At 39.5% G+C, this 20,778-nt stretch overlaps 1 protein-coding gene across 5 annotated transcripts in view; it reads right to left on the minus strand.

Annotated features, from left to right (window-relative positions):
• Nucleotides 1-1,556: 1,556 nt before the first annotated feature.
• The window catches only part of si:ch73-138n13.1 (trichohyalin), a 55,596-nt gene continuing 36,374 nt past the window's right edge, over nt 1,557-20,778 (minus strand). For 4 of the 5 annotated variants that reach the window (XM_061907168.1, XM_061907170.1, XM_061907169.1 and 1 more), the window contains 7 exons: nt 9,539-9,651; nt 8,867-9,029; nt 8,605-8,749; nt 5,141-5,271; nt 4,925-5,061; nt 2,106-2,181; nt 1,557-2,037 (listed from right to left, as the gene is read on the minus strand). In XM_061907168.1, coding sequence (XP_061763152.1) covers nt 2,106-2,181; nt 4,925-5,061; nt 5,141-5,271; nt 8,605-8,749; nt 8,867-9,029; nt 9,539-9,651 — 765 coding nt within the window. In that variant the 3' untranslated portion in view covers nt 1,557-2,037. The remainder of the gene's footprint in view (nt 2,038-2,105; nt 2,182-4,924; nt 5,062-5,140; nt 5,272-8,604; nt 8,750-8,866; nt 9,030-9,538; nt 9,652-20,778) is intronic. The other variant, XM_061907171.1, reaches the window with a different exon arrangement.

The raw sequence follows: 20,778 nt of genomic DNA on the forward strand, positions 1-20,778 counted from the left end.
GGCGACTTGTCCAGGGTGTACCCCGCCTTCCGCCCGATTGTAGCTGAGATAGGCGCCAGCGCCCCCCCGCGACCCCAAAAGGGAATAAGCGGTAGAAAATGGACGGATGGATAGCCTGCAGTGTAAACATAAACACAAGTTTTTTAGGCACAAACATGACTAAAGTGGTGATGCTGTTTATTAATCTGCACTTTAATTTCATTGACCGTTTAGTTCAGAAACATTAATTTATTTTATTTTAGCACAATTGTATGTATTGCAAATGAGTTTTGTCAGTTATTTATGAGTCACTTCTCACGCAGCATATTTGGCGAGTTCTTATTTTTCTACTCAGCCTGAGGTTTATGTGTTAAATGATTATCTGTGTGATTAACACGTGGTTTAATATTATTTGACAAAGTTGTAAACAGTATGTTAGTTTTAATTGTTGAATATGATTCTAATCAAGAGCAAGTTGACTAATATTTGAGTGGGGCCCCAGGTCCCTCTGTAATGCAACAGTTGGGCCCCGAGGTCAAAAAGGTTAAAAACCCCTGCATTAAACGGTACCATTCATACAAGTGAAGGGAATTATATTTATATAGCACTTTTCTCTAGTGACTCAAAGCGCTTTTACCTCATGAAACCCAATATCTAAGTTCCACTGTGAGCAGGTGGGAAAAGTGCCTTGCCCAGGGACACAACGGCAGTGACTAGGATGGGGGAAGCGGGGATCGAACCTGGAACCCTCAAGTTGCTGAAACACCAGAAAGACACTGTAGTGCAAGTCAAATTGATTTTTTTTTTATTAAGAATTGATTGACTTTAGGACACTGGCCAGAACAACACAGTGAAATAAAAAAGGAAAAAAAAAAAGCCATACAAAAAATGAAACCCTCAAATTTGTGTTAAACATGTTTAGTACAAAGCAAAAAAAGAAAAAAAAAATACAAAGACAAGCCAGACATTGAAATGCTTTGTATGAACGTCGTCATTCTCGGGGGGATCAGTGCAGTCGTGCATCGAGCGATCATGGAGTCATTTATTTAACGATGGAGTCCTGTCAGTCAAAATCCCACCCCTGACTCTGGGCAGGTCACTTTGAGCAAAGCAGCAATTCTTGACGTTGTGCGAGGCGGGTGGAGGACACGCTGCCAGAGTGACAACAATAAGGTGCTGTATGGCTTTTGTGGACGCCAAAAGTAAGACGACGACATGCTGAGTCTGGCCGTGTTTGTGCTGTGAAGGAGTGTCCAAGATGCAAAGTCACCTGGCCTAAAGTCCCACAAAGAAAAATAGATATTTAAACAACAAAAGGTTGCGACACCAATTCCATAGTTTCTCCCCAAAACTACCTATTTATCGTAGTGAAAACATAGAAAATATAACATCTGAAGATTACTTACATGATATACATCCCAACTAATAATGTGGTCAGCAGCTTCCAAGGAGTGTGAAATATTCTCATAAGGTGTGATTGTCATCATTGACAACACACATGCCACCACACACACACACACACACACACACACACACACGCACACACACACACACGCACACACACATGCCACCACACACGCACACACACACACACGCACGCACGCACGCACGCACGCACGCACACACGCACACACACGCACACATTGGTCAAGTAAGGAAACTATCGACATCTTCCATTGCATTGTGGGGCTCCATCCACCCAGCGTGCTGTGTGTCCATTGTGGAGAAGTCCTTCAACTTCCTCAGTTCCTGATGTGCATCTTGATGGGAATGTCATCATCTCACCCCCCAGGCCCACCTCTTCTGGTCCCTATCAAAGTGTTCCCTCCTTGTGCAGATGAGACATGTCCATAAAAGAGCTGCATGTGTTATTATAGTGTTGTTCTATCATAGATCTTCTATAAAAAAAGGCACCATGCATGATGATCCACCCAGACAGTAAGAGAAGCAAAAGGAATGAGAAATAAATATAAACATCAGCAGCAGATTCCACTCTCCTACTCTCTGAGTCGAATATTAAGGCCTCGGTTTCTTCAGCATACATCTCCAAAGGCAAGCCTGAGGGGAGAGAAATGTGTCAAAATGGACAAAAGCAAGCAAAAAAACGTTCTCTCAGCTCAGCTTACTCAGTTCTCGTTCTCATATTGACTCAAGCGCTTCTTGGACTTAAGTTCTTTCAACCACTTGGGCGATTCCTCCTCACTAAGACGCGTGCAAAAGGAATGAGTGTTAATGCATGAAACCCTGACATGAAACAGGAAGCTTGCAAGGTGTTTCAGAAAAGGCCTGAGACTTTTTACAAAGAGATCCTGCGACTTTTGCCAACTCCCAACTCGCCCAAGCTGCCTCACTGGGATTCTTTTATTTCCCAAAGTCAGGTGGGTTAGTTAGTCATTGTCCTGGTGGGCCACGCTGCAGTTGTGGAAGCTCTCCTGATTAGGGATGGGAATTGATAAGATTTTGTTTAGTTTAGAACAAAGATGAATGTAAAAACTCCACTGTGAGGTCTTAAAGGCCTACTAGAATGTGATGTTCTTATTTAAACGGGGATAGCAGCTCCATTCTATGTGTCATACTTCATCATTTCGCCATATTGCCATATTTTTGCTGTAAGGATTTAGTAGAGAACATCCACGATAAATTTCGCAACTCTTGGTCGCTAATAAAAAATCCTTGCCTGTACCGGAAGTAGCAGACGATGTGCGCGTGACGTCACGGGTTGTGGAGCTCCTCACATCTGAGCATTGTTTACAATCATGGCCACCAGCAGCGAGAGCGATTCGGACCGAGAAAGCGACGGTTTCCCCATTAATTTGAGCGAGGATGAAAGATTCGTTGATTAGGAAAGTGGGAGTGAAGGACTAGAAAAAAGAAAAAAAAAAGACAAGGGCAGTGGGAGCGTTTCAGATGTTATTAGACACATTTAATAGGATAATTCTGGAAAATCCCTTATCTGCTTATTGTGTTACTAGTGTTTTAGTGAGATTATATGGTCGTACCTGAAAGTCGGAGGTGTGTGGCCACGGGTGTGGTGACCGCCAGTGTCTCCGAGGGAAGCCAATCAATCAATCAATGTTTACTTATATAGCCCTAAATCACTAGTGTCTCAAAGGGCTGCACAAACCACTACGACATCCTCGGTAGGCCCACATAAGGGCAAGGAAAACTCACACCCAGTGGGACGTCGGTGACAATGATGACTATGAGAACCTTGGAGAGGAGGAAAGCAATGGATGTCGAGCGGGTCTAACATGATACTGTGAAAGTTCAATCCATAATGGATCCAACACAGTCGCGAGAGTCCAGTCCAAAGCGGATCCAACACAGCAGCGAGAGTCCTGTTCACAGCAGAGCCAGCAGGAAAACATCCCAAGCGGAGGTGGATCCAACGTTTTTTCAACGAGGCAAGGCAGCTGGGCTGAGATTTCCCCCCCCCCCCTCCTCCACGGTGTAAGCATCCGACAGCCGGTGGGAGGATGAAAGAGAGTCTGCAGCTGCAGAAGGAACGACGCAAGCTGTCCACTCATGTCTACGGTAAGAGCCGACTTAATACCACCATTTTTCACCGAAACCTGCCGGTTGACATGTGGTAGGGAACCATATTCGCTTGACCGCTCTGTTCCATAGTAAACTTCACCGTCATCTTTCAGGAATGTAGACAAGGAAACACCGGCTGTGTTTGTGTTGCTAAAGGCGGCCGCAATACACTGCTTCCCACCTACATCTTTCTTCTTTGACGTCTCCATTATTCATTGAACAAATTGCAAAAGATACAGCGACACAGATGTCCAGAATACTGTGGAATTATGCAATTAAAGCAGACTACATATAGCTGGGATCGGTGCTGGATCAAAATGTCTGCTACAATCCGTGACGTCATGCTCACACGTCATCATAGGAGATGAGATCAATGTGATAAGGTAAGAACAGGATAGAAACTAGAGTGGAACTAGTTCCAATGCAATAAGTGAAGTGAATTATATTTATATAGCGCTTTTCTCTAGTGACTCAAAGCGCTTTACATAGTGAAACCCAATATCTAAGTTACATTTAAAGCAGTGTGGGTGGCACTGGGAGCAGGTGGGTAAAGTGTCTTGCCCAAGGACACAACGCCAGTGACTAGAATGGCGGAAGCGGGATTCGAACCTGCAACCCTCAAGTTGCTAGCACGGCCGCTCTACCAACCGAGCTATGCCGCCCCCAATATGCCATGGAAATACAAATGAATACAGTTGCATTTGTTTTTTCAAAGTGTTAATTCTGTAGATAAATGAGTTAAATGCTCAAAATAACTGGTTAATTGTGTTATTGAGAAGTGCAATGTCAGCACTATTTTTTCCCCGCAATTTCAAATGCATACACAATCTGTGTAAATATATTAGTCTGTGGTTTAAAGGACCTGAAACTCAAAATGCAGGACTTGAAACTTTCCAGTCTTGACTTGGGACTTGCCTGTCTTGACTGGATACTTAAGGGCAAAGACTTACTTATGACTTGCCCAACAATGACTTGGTCCCACCTCTGTTGAGTAGCATTCCCAACAAACTGACAACTTGCTTTGGTTGAAGTGACAAGCAGATGTTTAACTTTAGCTGCTGTAGAATCACATTTTAAAAGGAAAGAACTTTGGAAAAACTTTTTGTACTAAGTAATATCAAGTAAACTAAATTTGAATGCCTCATCTATTTTTCAGTCCAAACTGAAAGACATGTATCAAAAGGATGAGATTCCTTATAGATGCACGTCACTTGCAGGCCACATAAGACGGGGACACGTCCATCAGACACGAGGTGGTGGAAGAGAAGCCAGGTCAAGTGTGTTAGACTCCATATGGGATTACTTTCAAGGGGAAATGTTAGACTTTGTATTGGAAAGATAAATCTCTTGTAAAAAGTCCTGGAACTTTTGACACACCTTGTGTAAGAAAATGTTTTGTTTCACTTACCCATTTTCTTTCCCGCCAGCAGGGGGCAGCACACGGGCAGCCCGAGGAAGGAAAGGTGATTTAGGGGAGCGGGAGATGAGGGAAGGAGAGGGTGCATTAGTCAGAGTGTCGGAATCACTCCTCTTCTTCAACTGGACCTGGCGACAGAAATGAAATCCACTTTGAAGGAGCCGGGGTTCATTAAGTGGACTTGGACCTTCTTAGTAAAGCACTGACCTGTAGAGCCAGGGGGTCCACCCCAGGAAACAAGGCCACCCTCTGCGACTGACCAGCACCCTCTGCTGCTCGAGTCTGCTCCTTGGACTCCTTGGACTCCACTTCATCCATCCTCCCTTCACTCCTCTCCTCTGCCAGGACACAAAAAGTCTCCTGAGTGTGAGGACGGTGCTGACAGCTCAGGGACAAACAGTAGCAGGAACACAATTAGGATGTTCCCAGCTTGGATTTATGCTGCCCACTCCGATATCAAACATCCGTGAGTGAGATTGGCCCACACCAATACTGTGCCTTTATCTAGTCATTATAGTTGACATAGTTACTTATTCTCTTTTATTACATACAAATATATGATCAAAACAAAGTCAATAGTACACAATAACCAAACAAAATCGAAAACTATTCAAATCATCTTATCTGCGATGAGACAGCGACCCCGAAAGGGACAACGGGTAGGAAATGGATGGACTATTTTGTCCACTAAGACCTCCTGTGTCCAAGGACTTGTTCTCTGAATTTGTAAACATCAACCAAAACAATAAACACACATGAACTCCTCCTGTCCTACACTGCAGTGGGAGGAGTTAACGCCAGCCACAGGCTGCTGATGGTGTGGTTGACAGAATCCGCTCACAGGAAACACCACGCAGCAGACCTTAGGCATGTGACATCTAAACTCCAGCTTATTAAATACATTTTACTTAATAAAACATGTTTATTTCTGTGTATTTAATTGCATTGTTGGTGTCAGTAAATATCTGCATACTAGACTAGAAGAAGATATACTTGTCTGCCTACCAATTATTGCGAGAGTTGAGCGGTAAATTAATAAAGACTTTGTTACGTCTTGTATTTTTGTTTGAGCAAAATGATTTATAAGTACAAATTTCTTATTGTAGAATTTCCAATCAACACTAACTTCATGACCACTATCAAGAATATTCATCCTTTAACCTCTCAGAACTTGCATCTTTCTTGTTACAGGTTCATTAAATATACAATATTTTAGCCTTTTGTTACAGTATTTAAATGTCCTTTGTGTGTTTTGTGTACAATGTGAGGAGTGGCTTGGGTATTAATTAAGATCCAAGTTTTGACTGACAAGGCGTCGTAGAAAAGGACTTTTCTCTTCTGCACTGGAGGCAACGTGACCAGAGAAGACTTGCACTTCAGTCATGAAGACTCATATTTGCCATCTTCAGCCTTCTGCATTAAAGTTAAGACTTAAGTTCTTTAAATTGGTAAAATTAAAAGAACCACTAAATGGTACTACATAATGCTAATAAAATTGGGGGTGTCCTGATGCAACTTTTTCACTTTTGATACAATACTGATATTGGAGCTTTGAGTATTGGCTGATACCAACGATAATACAATTTCCATATCAGTACAAATCATACAAACATACTATATAACTCTGAGCGATAGTCGGTCTGAAAAGCACTAACTTTGAACAAATTCAGTGGTAAATAAAGTTCATTTCTTTTTAGAAACATTTAGAGATGACAATAATTAAATTAAGCTTATAATGCAGTAAGTTGAACAATCCTCGTGTTTCCCCTCAGGATACTTTCTAGCACGCGTCTATCTTGGATAATATGGAACTATAATTACCGTATTTTTCAGACTATAAGTCGCAGTTTTTTTCACAGTTTGGCCGGGGGTGCGACTTATACTCAGGAGCGACTTATGTGTGAAATTATTAACACATTACCGTAAAATATCAAATAATAATATTCATCTCATTCGCAGAAGAGACGAAGAAAATGTCAGCAATCGTCAGACACACGTCAACCAATAAGAATTTGGCGGGGGAGGGTCATGGCAGAAGTGCATTGTGGGTCATAGGATGCTAACTGCTAAATGCTACTGCCGTAGCTATTAAAATGGGTCATTTCAACGTTGGCGATAACTTATAAAAAGTGAGAAGGGCTGAACAAAAATGGCGTTGAAAAGGAGATGATGTAGTGCAGATTACAAGCTGGATGTAGTGAAATATGCAGCAGAAAAGGACAAGAGGAAGCGAAGCATACCTTTGGAGTTGGCAGAGTTGTTTAGAAGCCACATCCAGGAAGAAGATTTATGGATTAGGAGTGAGAGATAGTTTGGTAAAGGTATAGCATGTTCTATATGTTATTTTTATTTGAATGACTCTTACCATAATATGTTAGGTTAACATAGCAGTTGCTTATTTATGCCTCATATAACCTACACTTATTCAGCCTGTTGTTCACTATTATTTATTTATTTTAAATTGCCTTTCAAATGTCTATTCTTGCTGTTGGAATTTATCAAACACATTTTCCCCCAAAATGCAATTTATACTCCAGTGCGACTTATATATATTTTTTTCCTTCTTTATTATGCATTTTCGGCCGGTGCGACGTTTACTCGGGAGCGATTTATAATCCGAAAAATTTGCTATTTGAAACGTGTTTACATTGACAAATGTTGTTTATTAGAGTGCAATATTGTTCAATAAAAGTCACTAAATACGTACGTCTAGTTTGTGTGCTTAGCTACTATGTCCCATGTTTACCTTTTGTAAATGACTTCACTAAGAACAACCTTGTTTGCTTTTTGGAGGCCATTTGAATGCTAACTGGTAGTCCAGCCATGCACACTAGCACTGAGCGCTGGGACGGAGAGGCTTGGCGGTGTCTTGGCTGGGTGAGCAGGTGTCGGACACCTCAGTCTACTTGGACGTATCCTCGCTCATCCATGCGGACTGGACACTGGCCGAGAGTGGAGTCGGCTGTCTTGGTTGCTTTGTTGGGTCTGCTCCTGTCTCTGGCCATCTTCCCTCCACCCAGTGGACGATGGCGTGGAACACCACAGTGGATATGTTTCTTTTACTTTTTATTCATAGCTGTATGTAAAAGTGTCTGCTTGTATCTGCTGCTTTAATGTCTTTCATGTCCTCTGTGTTCTTTGATGTTTCCCTCTGACACACATGGAAGAGGGATGTGTACTATGGCTATGAGTTGTTGTTGTTTTCCCTTGGCCTCAGTCTGCATCCCCTCTCCAGGGCCCAGGCTAAGACCGATTTTTTAATTTTATTTTAATCTTCTATTTTTTTTCCTCCCTTGTTTACCTGTATCTCATCTTTTTTGTAAGGGGTGCTGGAAGCCGGCAGACCCGTCAGCGATCCTGTTCTGTCTCCCTTTAATGTTTGTCTGATCTTGAATGGGATTGTGCTGAAAATTGTAATTTTCCTGAAGGAACTCTCCTGACGGAATAAATAAAGTACTATCTAATCTAAGTAAACACGCTGCAGGACTTCTTCTATCTGACATTTTAGATGCAATAACTCAATACTTGTTTTTTAAGGATATTGGACCGAGGTTAATATTAAATCAGGACATCCTTATTTAAAATGTCACCTAAAATTGTCTGAGGAGTTAACAGAAGTGTTACGATGATTAAGTACACTTTGATTGTATCTACATCTCACAAACACTTACCTGTAGAGTCTTTGTAGATCCAGTTCTCAGAAGACTCCCCCTCGCTCTGACGAGCAGCTCTGGAGGGCCGTGAACGGGGAGCACGTTTTTTCCCCAGCTGGACTTTGGAGCGGAGGGCGCTGTTGTCTAACAGGGGAGTTGGGGTCTTGGACAAAGAAGAAATACATTAGATAATTAGCTAAGAAGTCTGGTGTTTGGTTTTGGCAAGATTGTTGCAAAACTGTCTGAAAGAGAACATCTGGATAATGCACATTGCACTCACATCCGGGAAAGCCAGGGGCTGGTGCTCAGAAGAAGAGGATGGCTGCAGGCCGTCAAAGATGTCTGCATCCAACTGTGAGGCGGGTTGAACTTGCGAAGAAGGAGTCGCATTCCTGGGCGAAGGGGTGAGGTTGCTTTCTGAGCTGGGAGTGGCAGGGGTTAGGCTGAAGAAAGTCAAGTAAGAAGAAAAAACAAACAAGCTTTGTCATGCATGAATTGTATTATATAGTTAAGAAGTACCAGATAACAAAGTATCAGCTAATTTAGATGGACTGCAAGTCTGTCCAAGTACCATCGTGATATTTGTTTATGACCACAGGTCAGTAATGATTACCATAGGGAAGGGAAGAAACTGGCAGCAGGCACTTTTTCCTCCATTTTAACTTACTCATAACTTCAACATGCATTTCCTCTCTCAAACAGTGATTTTGTTACAACTAAAAGCAAATTAAGACTCAGTTTGGATCTCACCTTCCAGACATTTTGACTATTACCTGTTATTCATTTCATTAATGCAACGTTGTTTTTTTTTAACTTCCTGACATTTTCATGACCCATCATAACAAAACAAATGCATTTCTTGTTTATTTTAAACATAAAAGCAATTCTGATTTGGATGATTAGATTTGTGTTTGTTCCAATTGCCATGTAAGAAGATGTTATGAATGTTTACCTATCGTCTGTGCGTAGTCCCGTCTCCCAGGTCCCATACTGACTATCAGTCTCCCCCGCTGGAGTTTCAGAGTCTTTCCCCTCGTCTTCTTCCTCACCTTGCTTTTGTTGCACCTAGAGGCAAGAGACAAGAGGCAAGAGTGAGTGGCCACATCACTACATGTCGTACTATAACTCTGATATGCTGAAGTGTGGTGAAGCTGGTGTAGAAGTATGGTAATTATTGTTTATCGTCATCATCACATAGCTACTGAAGAGTTGACAATGTAACAACAAAAGGGGAACATCGGCCAGTTAGAGCACAGTGATTGCTTTATGGATGCCGAAACAGAAAGTGGACAAAGATGCAGAAAGGTGGGTTGGTAGATGAGTTTGTGGTCTACTAAAAGTATAAAAGTGATAAGACAAGAATATTTAGTGCGTTTAAAGTCCACCCAACAGATGTGTCGAATGGCAACACTGATCCAATCGAGTTAGAATGCTCAGCTTGAAGTCATGGAATCTGCAATAATCAATATTAATCATCCAGCTTTTAAAACAAGATTTATTACAACCTGCTCGCTGAGAGCTAGGAAATGCTTCTTCAAGCTTATTGACGCGCTAACTTGACAGCAGAGATGGGAGGGTAAATCAAAAAATGTAAACAGTAGAATTGTAAGTTGCCTGTAAAAATGTAATCACTAAGTATCTCACTACCATGAATTGATTAACGTGGACCCCGACTTAAACAAGTTGAAAAACTTATTGGGGTGTTACCATTTAGTGGTCAATTGTACGGAATATGTACTGAACTGTGCAATCTACCAATAAAAGTTTCAATCAATCAAAACTGTTGAAGCAATGTACCCGATTACTTTTATTTGCTGTTGGATTACAGATAAAACACAGCGATTGGTTTATGGAGGCAGAAAGTGAAAGTGGCCAAAGATAGGTGACTTGGTAGACGATGAGTTTGTGTTGCAGTCTACTGAACCATGTCCCTTTTAATGAGGCTGGTACAAAGGACATTCTGTGTAAAAACCACACACAGCCCAAAGAGGCGTGCCTGATAAAGCTGCCCCATATAGCAAAACACAATAGGAAGTCCTTCTGTCCTCACTTATTGCCTGAGGGCTGGACAGGGAAATGTGATACCCCTGCCTCTGTAATGACCACCTTGCCTGTGCAATGAAAGCAGTACTACTAAGCAGGGACTGAATCTACATACTCCTGTTAAGAAGGTTTTAAGAGCAAAAAATGGCACATTAGAGGGGTGGCGAGAGAAGGTTAGGGGGGCAGCAACCAAATGTAGCGTTGGCAAAGACAATACACAATAAAAAGTGAACATTTCTTATAGAGGGTTTCTGTAGGTAGCCACAAATCTAATTTAATGCTTTTTAATGCCACTTAAAACCACTTGGATGCACAAGTCCTAATGCAGATAGTTAGCATAAATAGTGAAACGCATACAACTCTCCAAATAGAAGAAATTGTAAGCATTTGACAATGATAATCTTTAATAGTTGAAACGTTTACATTGCCGGTTACTCTTTGGTGAATTACAACTGGCTCACAAAAACTTCAATCTGACCATTTTTTCTATGTATTTATTTTTCTGCAGTGGTAGCGGCAGCTGCCAGTTGTGATGGCGAAGAGAAGTTGCTTTGTTGGCAGAGGTGGGGAGAGTAGCATGAAATTGTACTCAAGTAAGAGTACTGTTACTTTTGAGATGTATTACTTAAGTAAAAGTAAGGAGTAGTCATTCAAATATTGAGTAAAAGAAAAAAGTATGTTGTGAAAAAACTACTCAAGTACTGAGTAACTGATGAGTAACCTGTTTGTTTAACGATTACGGCAACAAATAATGCACAAAAACATAAAAATAGCAATGAGCAAATTCAGAGCCAGGAATATCTCTTAAGCAACTAAAACAATAATATATATTAAATAATAGTACCTTAAAAAAAAAATTAAGGCACATTGAGCCACAATAACTTAACAGCACCATAGGCTCAGTAGGCATTGATTGATTGATTGATTGATTGAAACTTGTATTAATAGATTGCACAGTACAGTACATATTCTGTACGATTGACCACTAAATGGTAACACCCCAATAAGTTTTTCAACGTTAATCAATTACTTAATAAATGACCAAGTCGAGGTGATCTACCTCATATATACATACACACACATATTTTATATATATATATATATATATATATATATATATATATATATATATATATACATATACACACACACACACACACACACACACACACACATACATACCCATACATACATTTATATATACGGTATATAATTTATATTTATTTATTTGGACGTTTTTGTTGACATGTTAAAGGTGTTTTAATGAATATACATGCATGTTTAACACATAGAGTCCTATCTTTCATGAAAACAATAATATAAGTTGGTGTATTACCTGATTCTGATGACTTGCATTGATTGGAATCAGACAGTATAGTGCTGATAACGTCCACGTTTTCAAATGGAGGAGAAAAAAAGTTCCTCTTTTCTGTCTAATACCACATGAAAGTCGTTGGTTTTTGGCATCTTATTTGTCCAGCTTCCATATTCGATTTTATACACTTTACAAGAAATACACTGGTGGCAAACTCCGTAGCTTGCTAGCTTGTTTGCGCTGGCTTTCGGAGACTCTTATTTTGTTAGAGCAGGCATGATGGAGCGGCTCTTTTATTGTGAAGACAGGAACTGTGCGATCAGTCTTTAGGCTTTTGACGGGAAGTACGGTTGAAATAAAAAGTGTCTTTTTTCCTTTACACTTTTGATTGATTGATTGATACTTTTATTAGTAGATTGCACAGTACAGTACATATTCCGTACAATTGACCACTAAATGGTAACACCCCAATACGTATTTCAACTTGTTTAAGTCGGGTTCTACGTGTGACGGTCATGTGACCGCCTGGCTCTGTTTGATTGGTCCAACGTCACCCGTGACTGCATTTGATTGGTGAAACCAGGCATGCGTAGATCCTACTTTGAAGGTCTGTCTAACAAAGCAAAACAAACATTAACAGATCGATCAAAAAAAGTATCGAGTAGCAAGCTGAAAGTAGATAAATGGAGCGCAGTAAAAGTAGCGTTTCTTCTCTATAAATATACTCAAGTAAAAGTAAAAGTATGTTGCATAAAAACTACTCGTAGAAGTACAATTTATCTCAAAAGTTACTCAAGTAGATATAACGGAGTAAATGTAGCGTGTTACTACCCACCTCTGTTTGGTGGTCACACCAAAGAAATTGCTGCCTACCTACAGACTTGGGATTAGCTAAGAGCATGTGTAATTCCACCGCATTCATTTTTAAAATTTCTCCAGATATCGAATTTAATGCTTTTTAATGCCATTTAAGGACCTAATTTTGGCAACATCCATTTAATGGCTTTTAATGCTTTTTAATTACCTACGGCGGAGGTCAGCAACCCGCGGCTCTAGAGCCGCATGTGGCTCTTTAGCGCCGCCCTGGTGGCTCTCTGGAGCTTTTTCAAAAATGTATGAAAAATGGAAAAAGATGAGGGGAAAAAATATAAAATATATATTTTTTGTTTTAATATAGTTTATGCGGAAGGACAAACATGACACAAACCTCCCTAATTGTTATAAAACACACTGTTTTTATTAAACATGCCTTACTGATTCGAGTATTTGGCGGGCGCCGTTTTGTCCTACTAATTTCGGCGGTCCTTGAACTCACCGTAGTTTGTTTACATGTATAACTTTCTCCGACTTTCTAAGACGTGTTTTATGCCACTTCTTTTTCTGTCTCATTTTGTCCACCAAACTTTTAACGTTGTGCAGGAATGCAAAAAGGTGAGTTTAGTTGATGTTATTGACTTGTGTGGAGTGCTAATCAGACATATTTGGCCCCTGCATGACTGTAAGCTAATCGATGCTAATATGCTATTTAGGCTAGCTATATGTACATATTGCATCATTATGCCTCATTTGTAGCTATATTTGAGCTTATTTAGTTTACTTTAGATCCTCTTAATTCAATTTATATCTCATGACACACTATCTGTATGTAATATGGCTTTTATTTTTTTGCGGCTCCAGACATGTTTGTTTTTGTATTTTTGGTCCAATATGGCTCTTTCAACACTTTAGGTATCCGACCCCTGACCTACGGAAACCCTGTTATAGCCCCCAAGGATTGAGACTTAAAGTTGCCGTATGCAACTACTTCATAGTAACATTTTTCAAAGCAAAAAACAAAACAAGAACACCACTGGCTAGCTTATGTTACCATTAGTGGTTTAACAGAACACATTTGATCACAATTGACTGTATTTTTCATCATTTCAAAGTCTACGTAATAAAAAATGTTTCCAGCCCAAAGAAAATGATTGATGTTAACGTCAACACGCACGTTCAGGGAGTGTATGCACACGTACAAAAGCAGTCCAAGAGAAGCAACGCACAATTTGCAGTCTTGTTATGATAGAATATACATTCAATAACAGCTAACGCTTGCCATCCAAATTGCTATATCAGCTACCAACACCTACAGCTCCTGCACGTGCATGTGTTATGTACGTACGCCATTACGTAGGAGAAGCTGTGAGAGGATGGGACAAAGTGTGTCAAATACATTGGAAAGTGGCTACCCTCTGTTAGTTTACTCAAAACAAATACTTTTTTCATTCAAGATCTTCTGACAAGAGACACATGCAAGTGTATCCTGGTGTGGTCCTCACTGGAAACAACCTTTTGTCCCACATTTGAGAGAAAAACTATTTTTACCTTTCAAATACAGTTAAACAACACACTGCACGTTTAAAGCATTCTGCGACCACAAGGCCTCCCGAGTGAGTCAAGAGGCCCAGTATAGGGCATCATTGCAAGTGCACTATGTAATTGCTATCCTCAGTTCCAGATGGAAACCTTGGTATTATGTCATCACCCTTTTGCCTTTCTTACTCTGCTATGACGGTTGTCAAAGTGCCAATAACAATAGAATTGAAACCAGGCTTTGTTGGTGATTGAAATTCCTATCCTATACGTACGTTTGAGTCACTAAACATAATAAGCACACCCAGATAAGAATATGCATAGGAGGTCTACAACATTTACTTAAAATGTTTGTTTACTTCTTAACTTGATTTGGCATTTTGGTCAAAAATGTAATGTCCGCTAAACAAGCAAATGTAGAAAAAGTTTCCAGGTTGATAACTCTCAGAAAATGTGATGCCTTTTGCAAATAACTTATGAATGAAACTCACAGTTAAAGTGTACACATACTTATCACACACACATAGAAAACATGCTTGTAAGTAATCCCATAAATCTGCGAGAACAGAGTTGTAACAGTCAGAAGCAGGATTCTTCTTAAAACATTAACCATAGCCAGCTACCCCTTGATGACAAGGAGGGTGTGTCGGGGAAACAACATAACAAAGAACGGATGAATAGAAGTATGAAGGAGAGAGGGCTGATCACTGAACGGTCTTGACTGACAGATTGCAGAGGAAATGGTTGGAATAAAACCTTGGAAAATTCAATTTGAAAATGCACTGGTTTATGAGCGCTACACAAACAGCGACTCATGGCACAAGATTGATTATACAGTATTACAGTAACACACAGTCCCATGGTATGCAGTATGTCTTCATAAAACAGAACAAGTCTTGAAATTAATGCATGTTTTGTTGTCAAATCCCACCATGACAACACCAGGCAGCAAAATACCACAGATAATATCAGTATAATATTGGCATGTGTGCTCATGGTTTGCTTGTGCGCTTAAGGTGTGTTCATTTAGCTACATAACATCTAAAAGTATGAAAGTGATAAGAGAAGAATACTCTGAGCTTTCAAAGTCCACACAAAAGCTGTGTCAAATAGCAACACTGATCAAAAAGTAGTTAGAATGCTCAGCTTGAAGTCATGGAAACTGCAATAATCAATATTAATCCTGATGGAATTCAAAACAAGATATGTTGCAACATCTTTTTCCTGTTGCTCGCTGAGAGGTAGAGAAGTTCTTCAAGTTTATTGTTGTGCTGACTTGACAGCAGAGATGGGAGGGTTCATCTAAAAATGTAATCCAGTACAATTATACAGTAAGTTGCCGGTTAAAAATGCAATCAGTAACTTACACCGAGTATCCCAATATTAAATTAAGTACCTAACTACTATTACCCACTGTGGGATTATTTCAATACCAAACATGCTGATAAAAAATATCAATGACATAATTTCTCGCCTGAAGTCAACTATGACAGGCTCCATTTTACCCGTGGCCCAAATAAAAAATGGATTGATAACAATACTTATTATTATTAACATGCTTCAAAGTTTCCCCAGTTATCTATACAAACAAAAACAGTAGTAATTATTGTTATTGGTTTTGAAAATAAACTGCACTTGAAACATGCTCCAAATGTGCTTACATATCATTTACCCGCCCTGGAGTCTGCGTTGCCTGCGATGTAAAATGTACAAGTGCTAACTTGAACCACAAGTGTGTCCAACATGATCATCTGTCCAAACTGATTTCCTTCACACAAAGAAGCGGTTATTCTAACTAATGTTGTTGTCCTAAAGACTCTTTCTAGAAGATATCTTGTTATCACTTATCAATGAAACATGATATGTGTTTCCCCCTGCAAACCTAACCCAGAAAGGCATTTAAAACAGCGTGAATGGTTAGAATTGACAGTACACAGCAGATCAAATATTGCAGAGGATAAGCAACCACAGGATATGTTGTCATTTTCTTGCACGTTATGACTGTTTGATCCAGATGAATGCAGCTGTTACTACAGTAGATGTACTCTATATAAAATAGGTGTCAGTTTTTGGTGGGATAATTTTCCACCTTTTGACACGATACAAGTCAGCATCAGCGCATACAGTCCCAAAATGTTTTACAGTCGTAGCACCAGCTGCAGTATTGAAAGCTTCCTGATAGCTTAGCAAGCTATCAACCTTTAGCTAAATGAGTTTCTGCCTATGGATGGCAAGACTTTGACAGTTGGAAGGCATCATTTGCACTGTATGATAATGTTGTTCCCTCTGACTGAAGTGAAGTGTGTGAAGTGAATTATATTTATATAGCGCTTTTCTCAAGTGACTCAAAGCGCTTTACATAGTGACACCCAATATCTCAGTTATATTTAAACCAGAAAGAAGAGTGTCAAAGGTGCTATTTTGGTAGTAATAACTACTTTTGACATTGAAAACGTACTAAGCTGGACAGTACCGTTTGGTGGAAACTAGAGATGTCCGATAATGGCTTTTTTGACGATATCCGATATTGTCCAACTCCCAATCACCGATATCAACCGATACCGTTTTATAAAGTCGTGGAATGAATACATCACTATGCCTAATTTCGTTGTGATGCCCCGCTGGATGCACCAAACAATGCAACAAGGTCCTCCAAAATAAATCAACTCAAGCCATGGGGAAAAAAATGCCAACGTGGCACTGCCACATTCACACTTGAAGTCACCAAGTGCATCATTCTCTTCAACATGCCTCAAAACAGCAGCCCGGAATCAGGGACATGCTCCCCCCGAGAGAGCACGAGGAGGCCGAGGCGGGCGGGGCTGGAACGAGGGGGGGAGAGTTAGTGCTGCAAGGGATTCTTGGGGTTTGTTCTGCTGTGTTTACGTTGTGTTACGGTGTGGATGTTCTCCCGAAATGCGCCCGCCACCCCTGCCTGGTGTGGGACCACAGCGCGGGGCACACTTGCAACAGTGCCAAAGCCGCTCGTACGGCCACCCTCAGTGTGACCCGCATGGCTGTTGACCAAGTATGCACTGCATTCACTTGTGTGGGTGAAAAGCCGTAGGTATTATACGACTGATTTACACTCAAAATGATGCCGGCATTTCCACCCAGTGAAGGGATTTTTCTCCATGACAGTGGCCAGCCACCTTAGTTTACATTAGCCAGCCACCTTAGTTTACATCATGTTTACATACAGCTCAAGGCTGTGTGGGTGGTAGTTTCACTTGTGGATTTGATGTGGTGTTGTATACTGTATATCCACAACTCTTGCAATGTGTGTGTCTGCTGCTTGTAGTGCCGCATATCCAGTTTGTTAATAAAATCTAATCCTGGTAAGTAGTAATCCCTAATCTGTCTACTAATATTTTTTCTGTACTGTAACGGATTTAGTTACTTTTTATGTATCCTAATTACATAACATAGTTACTGCATAGTAACAGACATTAGCATCTAGCATCCAGAATGCCTATTGTAGATGTATTAAAATTGTAATTATCACAGCTATTAGATGGGATCTGGAACCTAGTGATCAAGTAGCCCGGTGTGAGGTGGCGTTCAGCTTGGCATCGCAAGAAACACTGTGTGGTGCAGTGGTCAATTCAAAGGCTTTCTTTTCTTTGCTCTCCTAAATTCACACCCCTAATAAACATGCATGTGTGCACATCGGGTCTCCAAGGTGTGCAAAATGTTGAGTGAAAACAGTGTAAAAGAATGTAAAACACTTACCAAGCTTAGGAATTCCGTTTAGAAAAGAGTCGGATTTGCCATCAGCTGAATGCTAATGTGGCTCAGTAAAGAAAGGAGATTTAAAGGATTACTCACATTACTTGTAGTCTGGGAATTAGTTTTAAAGTTTTTTTTTTTTTTTACATTCAATCTATTGTGCCACATGTGCATACCGTAAAGATTTTGATTTACTTGTATATGATTGAAAACCTCTCAATAGTCTAATGTTGAAATAAATGATGCATTACCTGTTCAATGGATGATTTGTATAGTACACTAACTGAAATTATCTCTATATATAATTATTGTTACAATAATGAAACTAAAACAATATCAAATTGGGAAAAAATATGTTTCTTTTGTTTGAACCAGTTTATATTATGTTGAAAGTGTACAAACTTTTACCAAAAATAGGCTTTTGCTGATGCAGGAACCACTCATGTTTACACTGAGAAATTTGCTTTAAAAGTGAACTGCAATTTTTGGGGAATTTTGCCTAGTGTTCACAATCATCATTATGATGATGATACATGACGATGGATGTTATTATAGATTTTTTCTGGATTCTAAATATTAAATAAAAGCAACCAAAAGTTTGCTTACAATGAAGTCAATGAAAGTCGCACAATTCCAAACATCCAAACACCCCCATTGAGGTTTTATATACATGATGTAAGTATATATGTAACTGGCACAGGTAAGTATATAATAGTAACTGGTACATTTATAATAACATTTAATATTTATGATAAAACTTTTATATTTACGAAACCCGTTCAAGAACCACTGTACAATTTTATGCCACTGCTTCAAATGATAAGATTTCTGCATTTGGACATGGGCTTGCAAACAGTTTTGGATTCCTCTGAACACTCTTTGGCAGTTTTTTTTACAGTGGGCAAATTAAGACATTGACAAATATACTTATGTGGGCATTTCTAGTAGCTTCCATGCATCACTTCTCTGCTCTACTCTTTTAAGCAAAATAATTTTTAAAATTGTGACTGAAACAAATAGCAATGTTTGCCTGGAAGATATATATTTAACACTGTACATTTTTATATTTTAAAAAGTTAAATTCTTAAACTTTTGGAGCGAGTTCGATGTGGAGGGTTTCATTTGCAATCTGGAGACGCCTCCACATGCAAACCTTTAGCAGACGGTTTAAAAAAAACGGCTTATACAATACCAATATACATAAGCTGCAACCCCTAAATAAAAAAAAATGTTTTTCCATATATTATCCGCACCGCAATGTAAGCTGCAAACATATACCGTATTTTTCGGACTATAAGTCGCAGTTTTTTTCATAGTTTGGCTGGGGTTGCGACTTATACTCAGGAGCGACTTATGTGTGAAATTACTAACACATTACCGTAAAATATCAAATAATATTATTTAGCTCATTCACGTAAGAGACTAGACGTATAAGATTTCATGGGATTTATGGATTAGGAGTGAGAGATAGTTTGGTAAAGGTATAGCATGTTCTATATGTTATAGTTATTTGAATGACTCTTACCATAATATGTTAGGTTAACATAGCAGTTGCTTATTTATGCCTCATATAACCTACACTTATTCAGACTGTTGTTCACTATTCTTTATTTATTTTGAATTGCCTTTCAAATGTCTATTCTTGCTGTTGGGTTTTATCAAATAAATTTCCTCAAGAAATGCGACTTATACTTCACTGCAACTTATGTTTTTTTCCTTCTTTATTATGCATTTTCGGCAGGTGCGACTTATACTCCGGAGCGACTTATACTCCGAAAAATACGGTATATATATCGTGGAATTAGTTATTTATACAAAAATATTTTGTAAATGCTTATTTACATACCTTTATTGTTTCCAAACAATGCCTGCAAGACGGCAGTAAAATAGATGATCAAACAAAATATAAGTCATCGTCATGGACGCTCCAATTAGCTAAACGGACTCAAGGAGTCAACGGTAACGATTTGGTGAATTTATGAAACTGGAACAATAGAAAAAAATGCCATATATAGTAAGTTAATAATACTAAGAGACACTTGTAAATGTGTTAGCATATTGGCTAATGGTAACGATCCAAGCTTGACAATATTAGCACATACAAATATGCATGAAAGCCCTCCTACAAACATCCCACATGGAACAGTGTAGTAAGTATGAATAGTTTTAGTTATATTGTAAAACTTACAAACGAGTGACGGATGAAGAATTCATACGAGTAGCACCGCTATGGACGATTAGAAGACGGAACGGCACTTGTACTTCCGGTTTAATGCAATAAACAGACGGAAATACTGTAGACGTTCACCCTACAGCACCTGCAGTGAGTGAACTCGTCCAAACAATAGCACCGTAGCACAAACAATGACACACATTTTCAGTGTTTGGTGAGAACAATTTGTTGAATTTAAAACATCATGGCCGTTACCTAAACCAAATCTATAATATAGCCACACCATCCTATAAGCCGCAGGATTCAACACGTAGGAAAAAAGCAGGGTCTTATAGTCCACAATTTATGGTAAGTGTGACTTTGGAGCAAAATGTAAACCAAAGGATATCTAATACATATTATGGGGACCCAATTATTCTCAAAGTGTGGTTTGTGTACTACTAGTGGTACGTGGGCTCCATCTCGTGGTACACCAGAGAATTAAAATTAAAGAACAGTTTTATTTTCCTGTATTCAAACAAGGTGTTACTGTTCAGGCTGTGTGTAATGTTACCATGGCCAAAAATCTAAAATGTATGTA

This window comes from Nerophis ophidion, linkage group LG07 (assembly GCF_033978795.1).
Source record: "Nerophis ophidion isolate RoL-2023_Sa linkage group LG07, RoL_Noph_v1.0, whole genome shotgun sequence".
Taxonomy (NCBI): domain Eukaryota; kingdom Metazoa; phylum Chordata; class Actinopteri; order Syngnathiformes; family Syngnathidae; genus Nerophis; species Nerophis ophidion.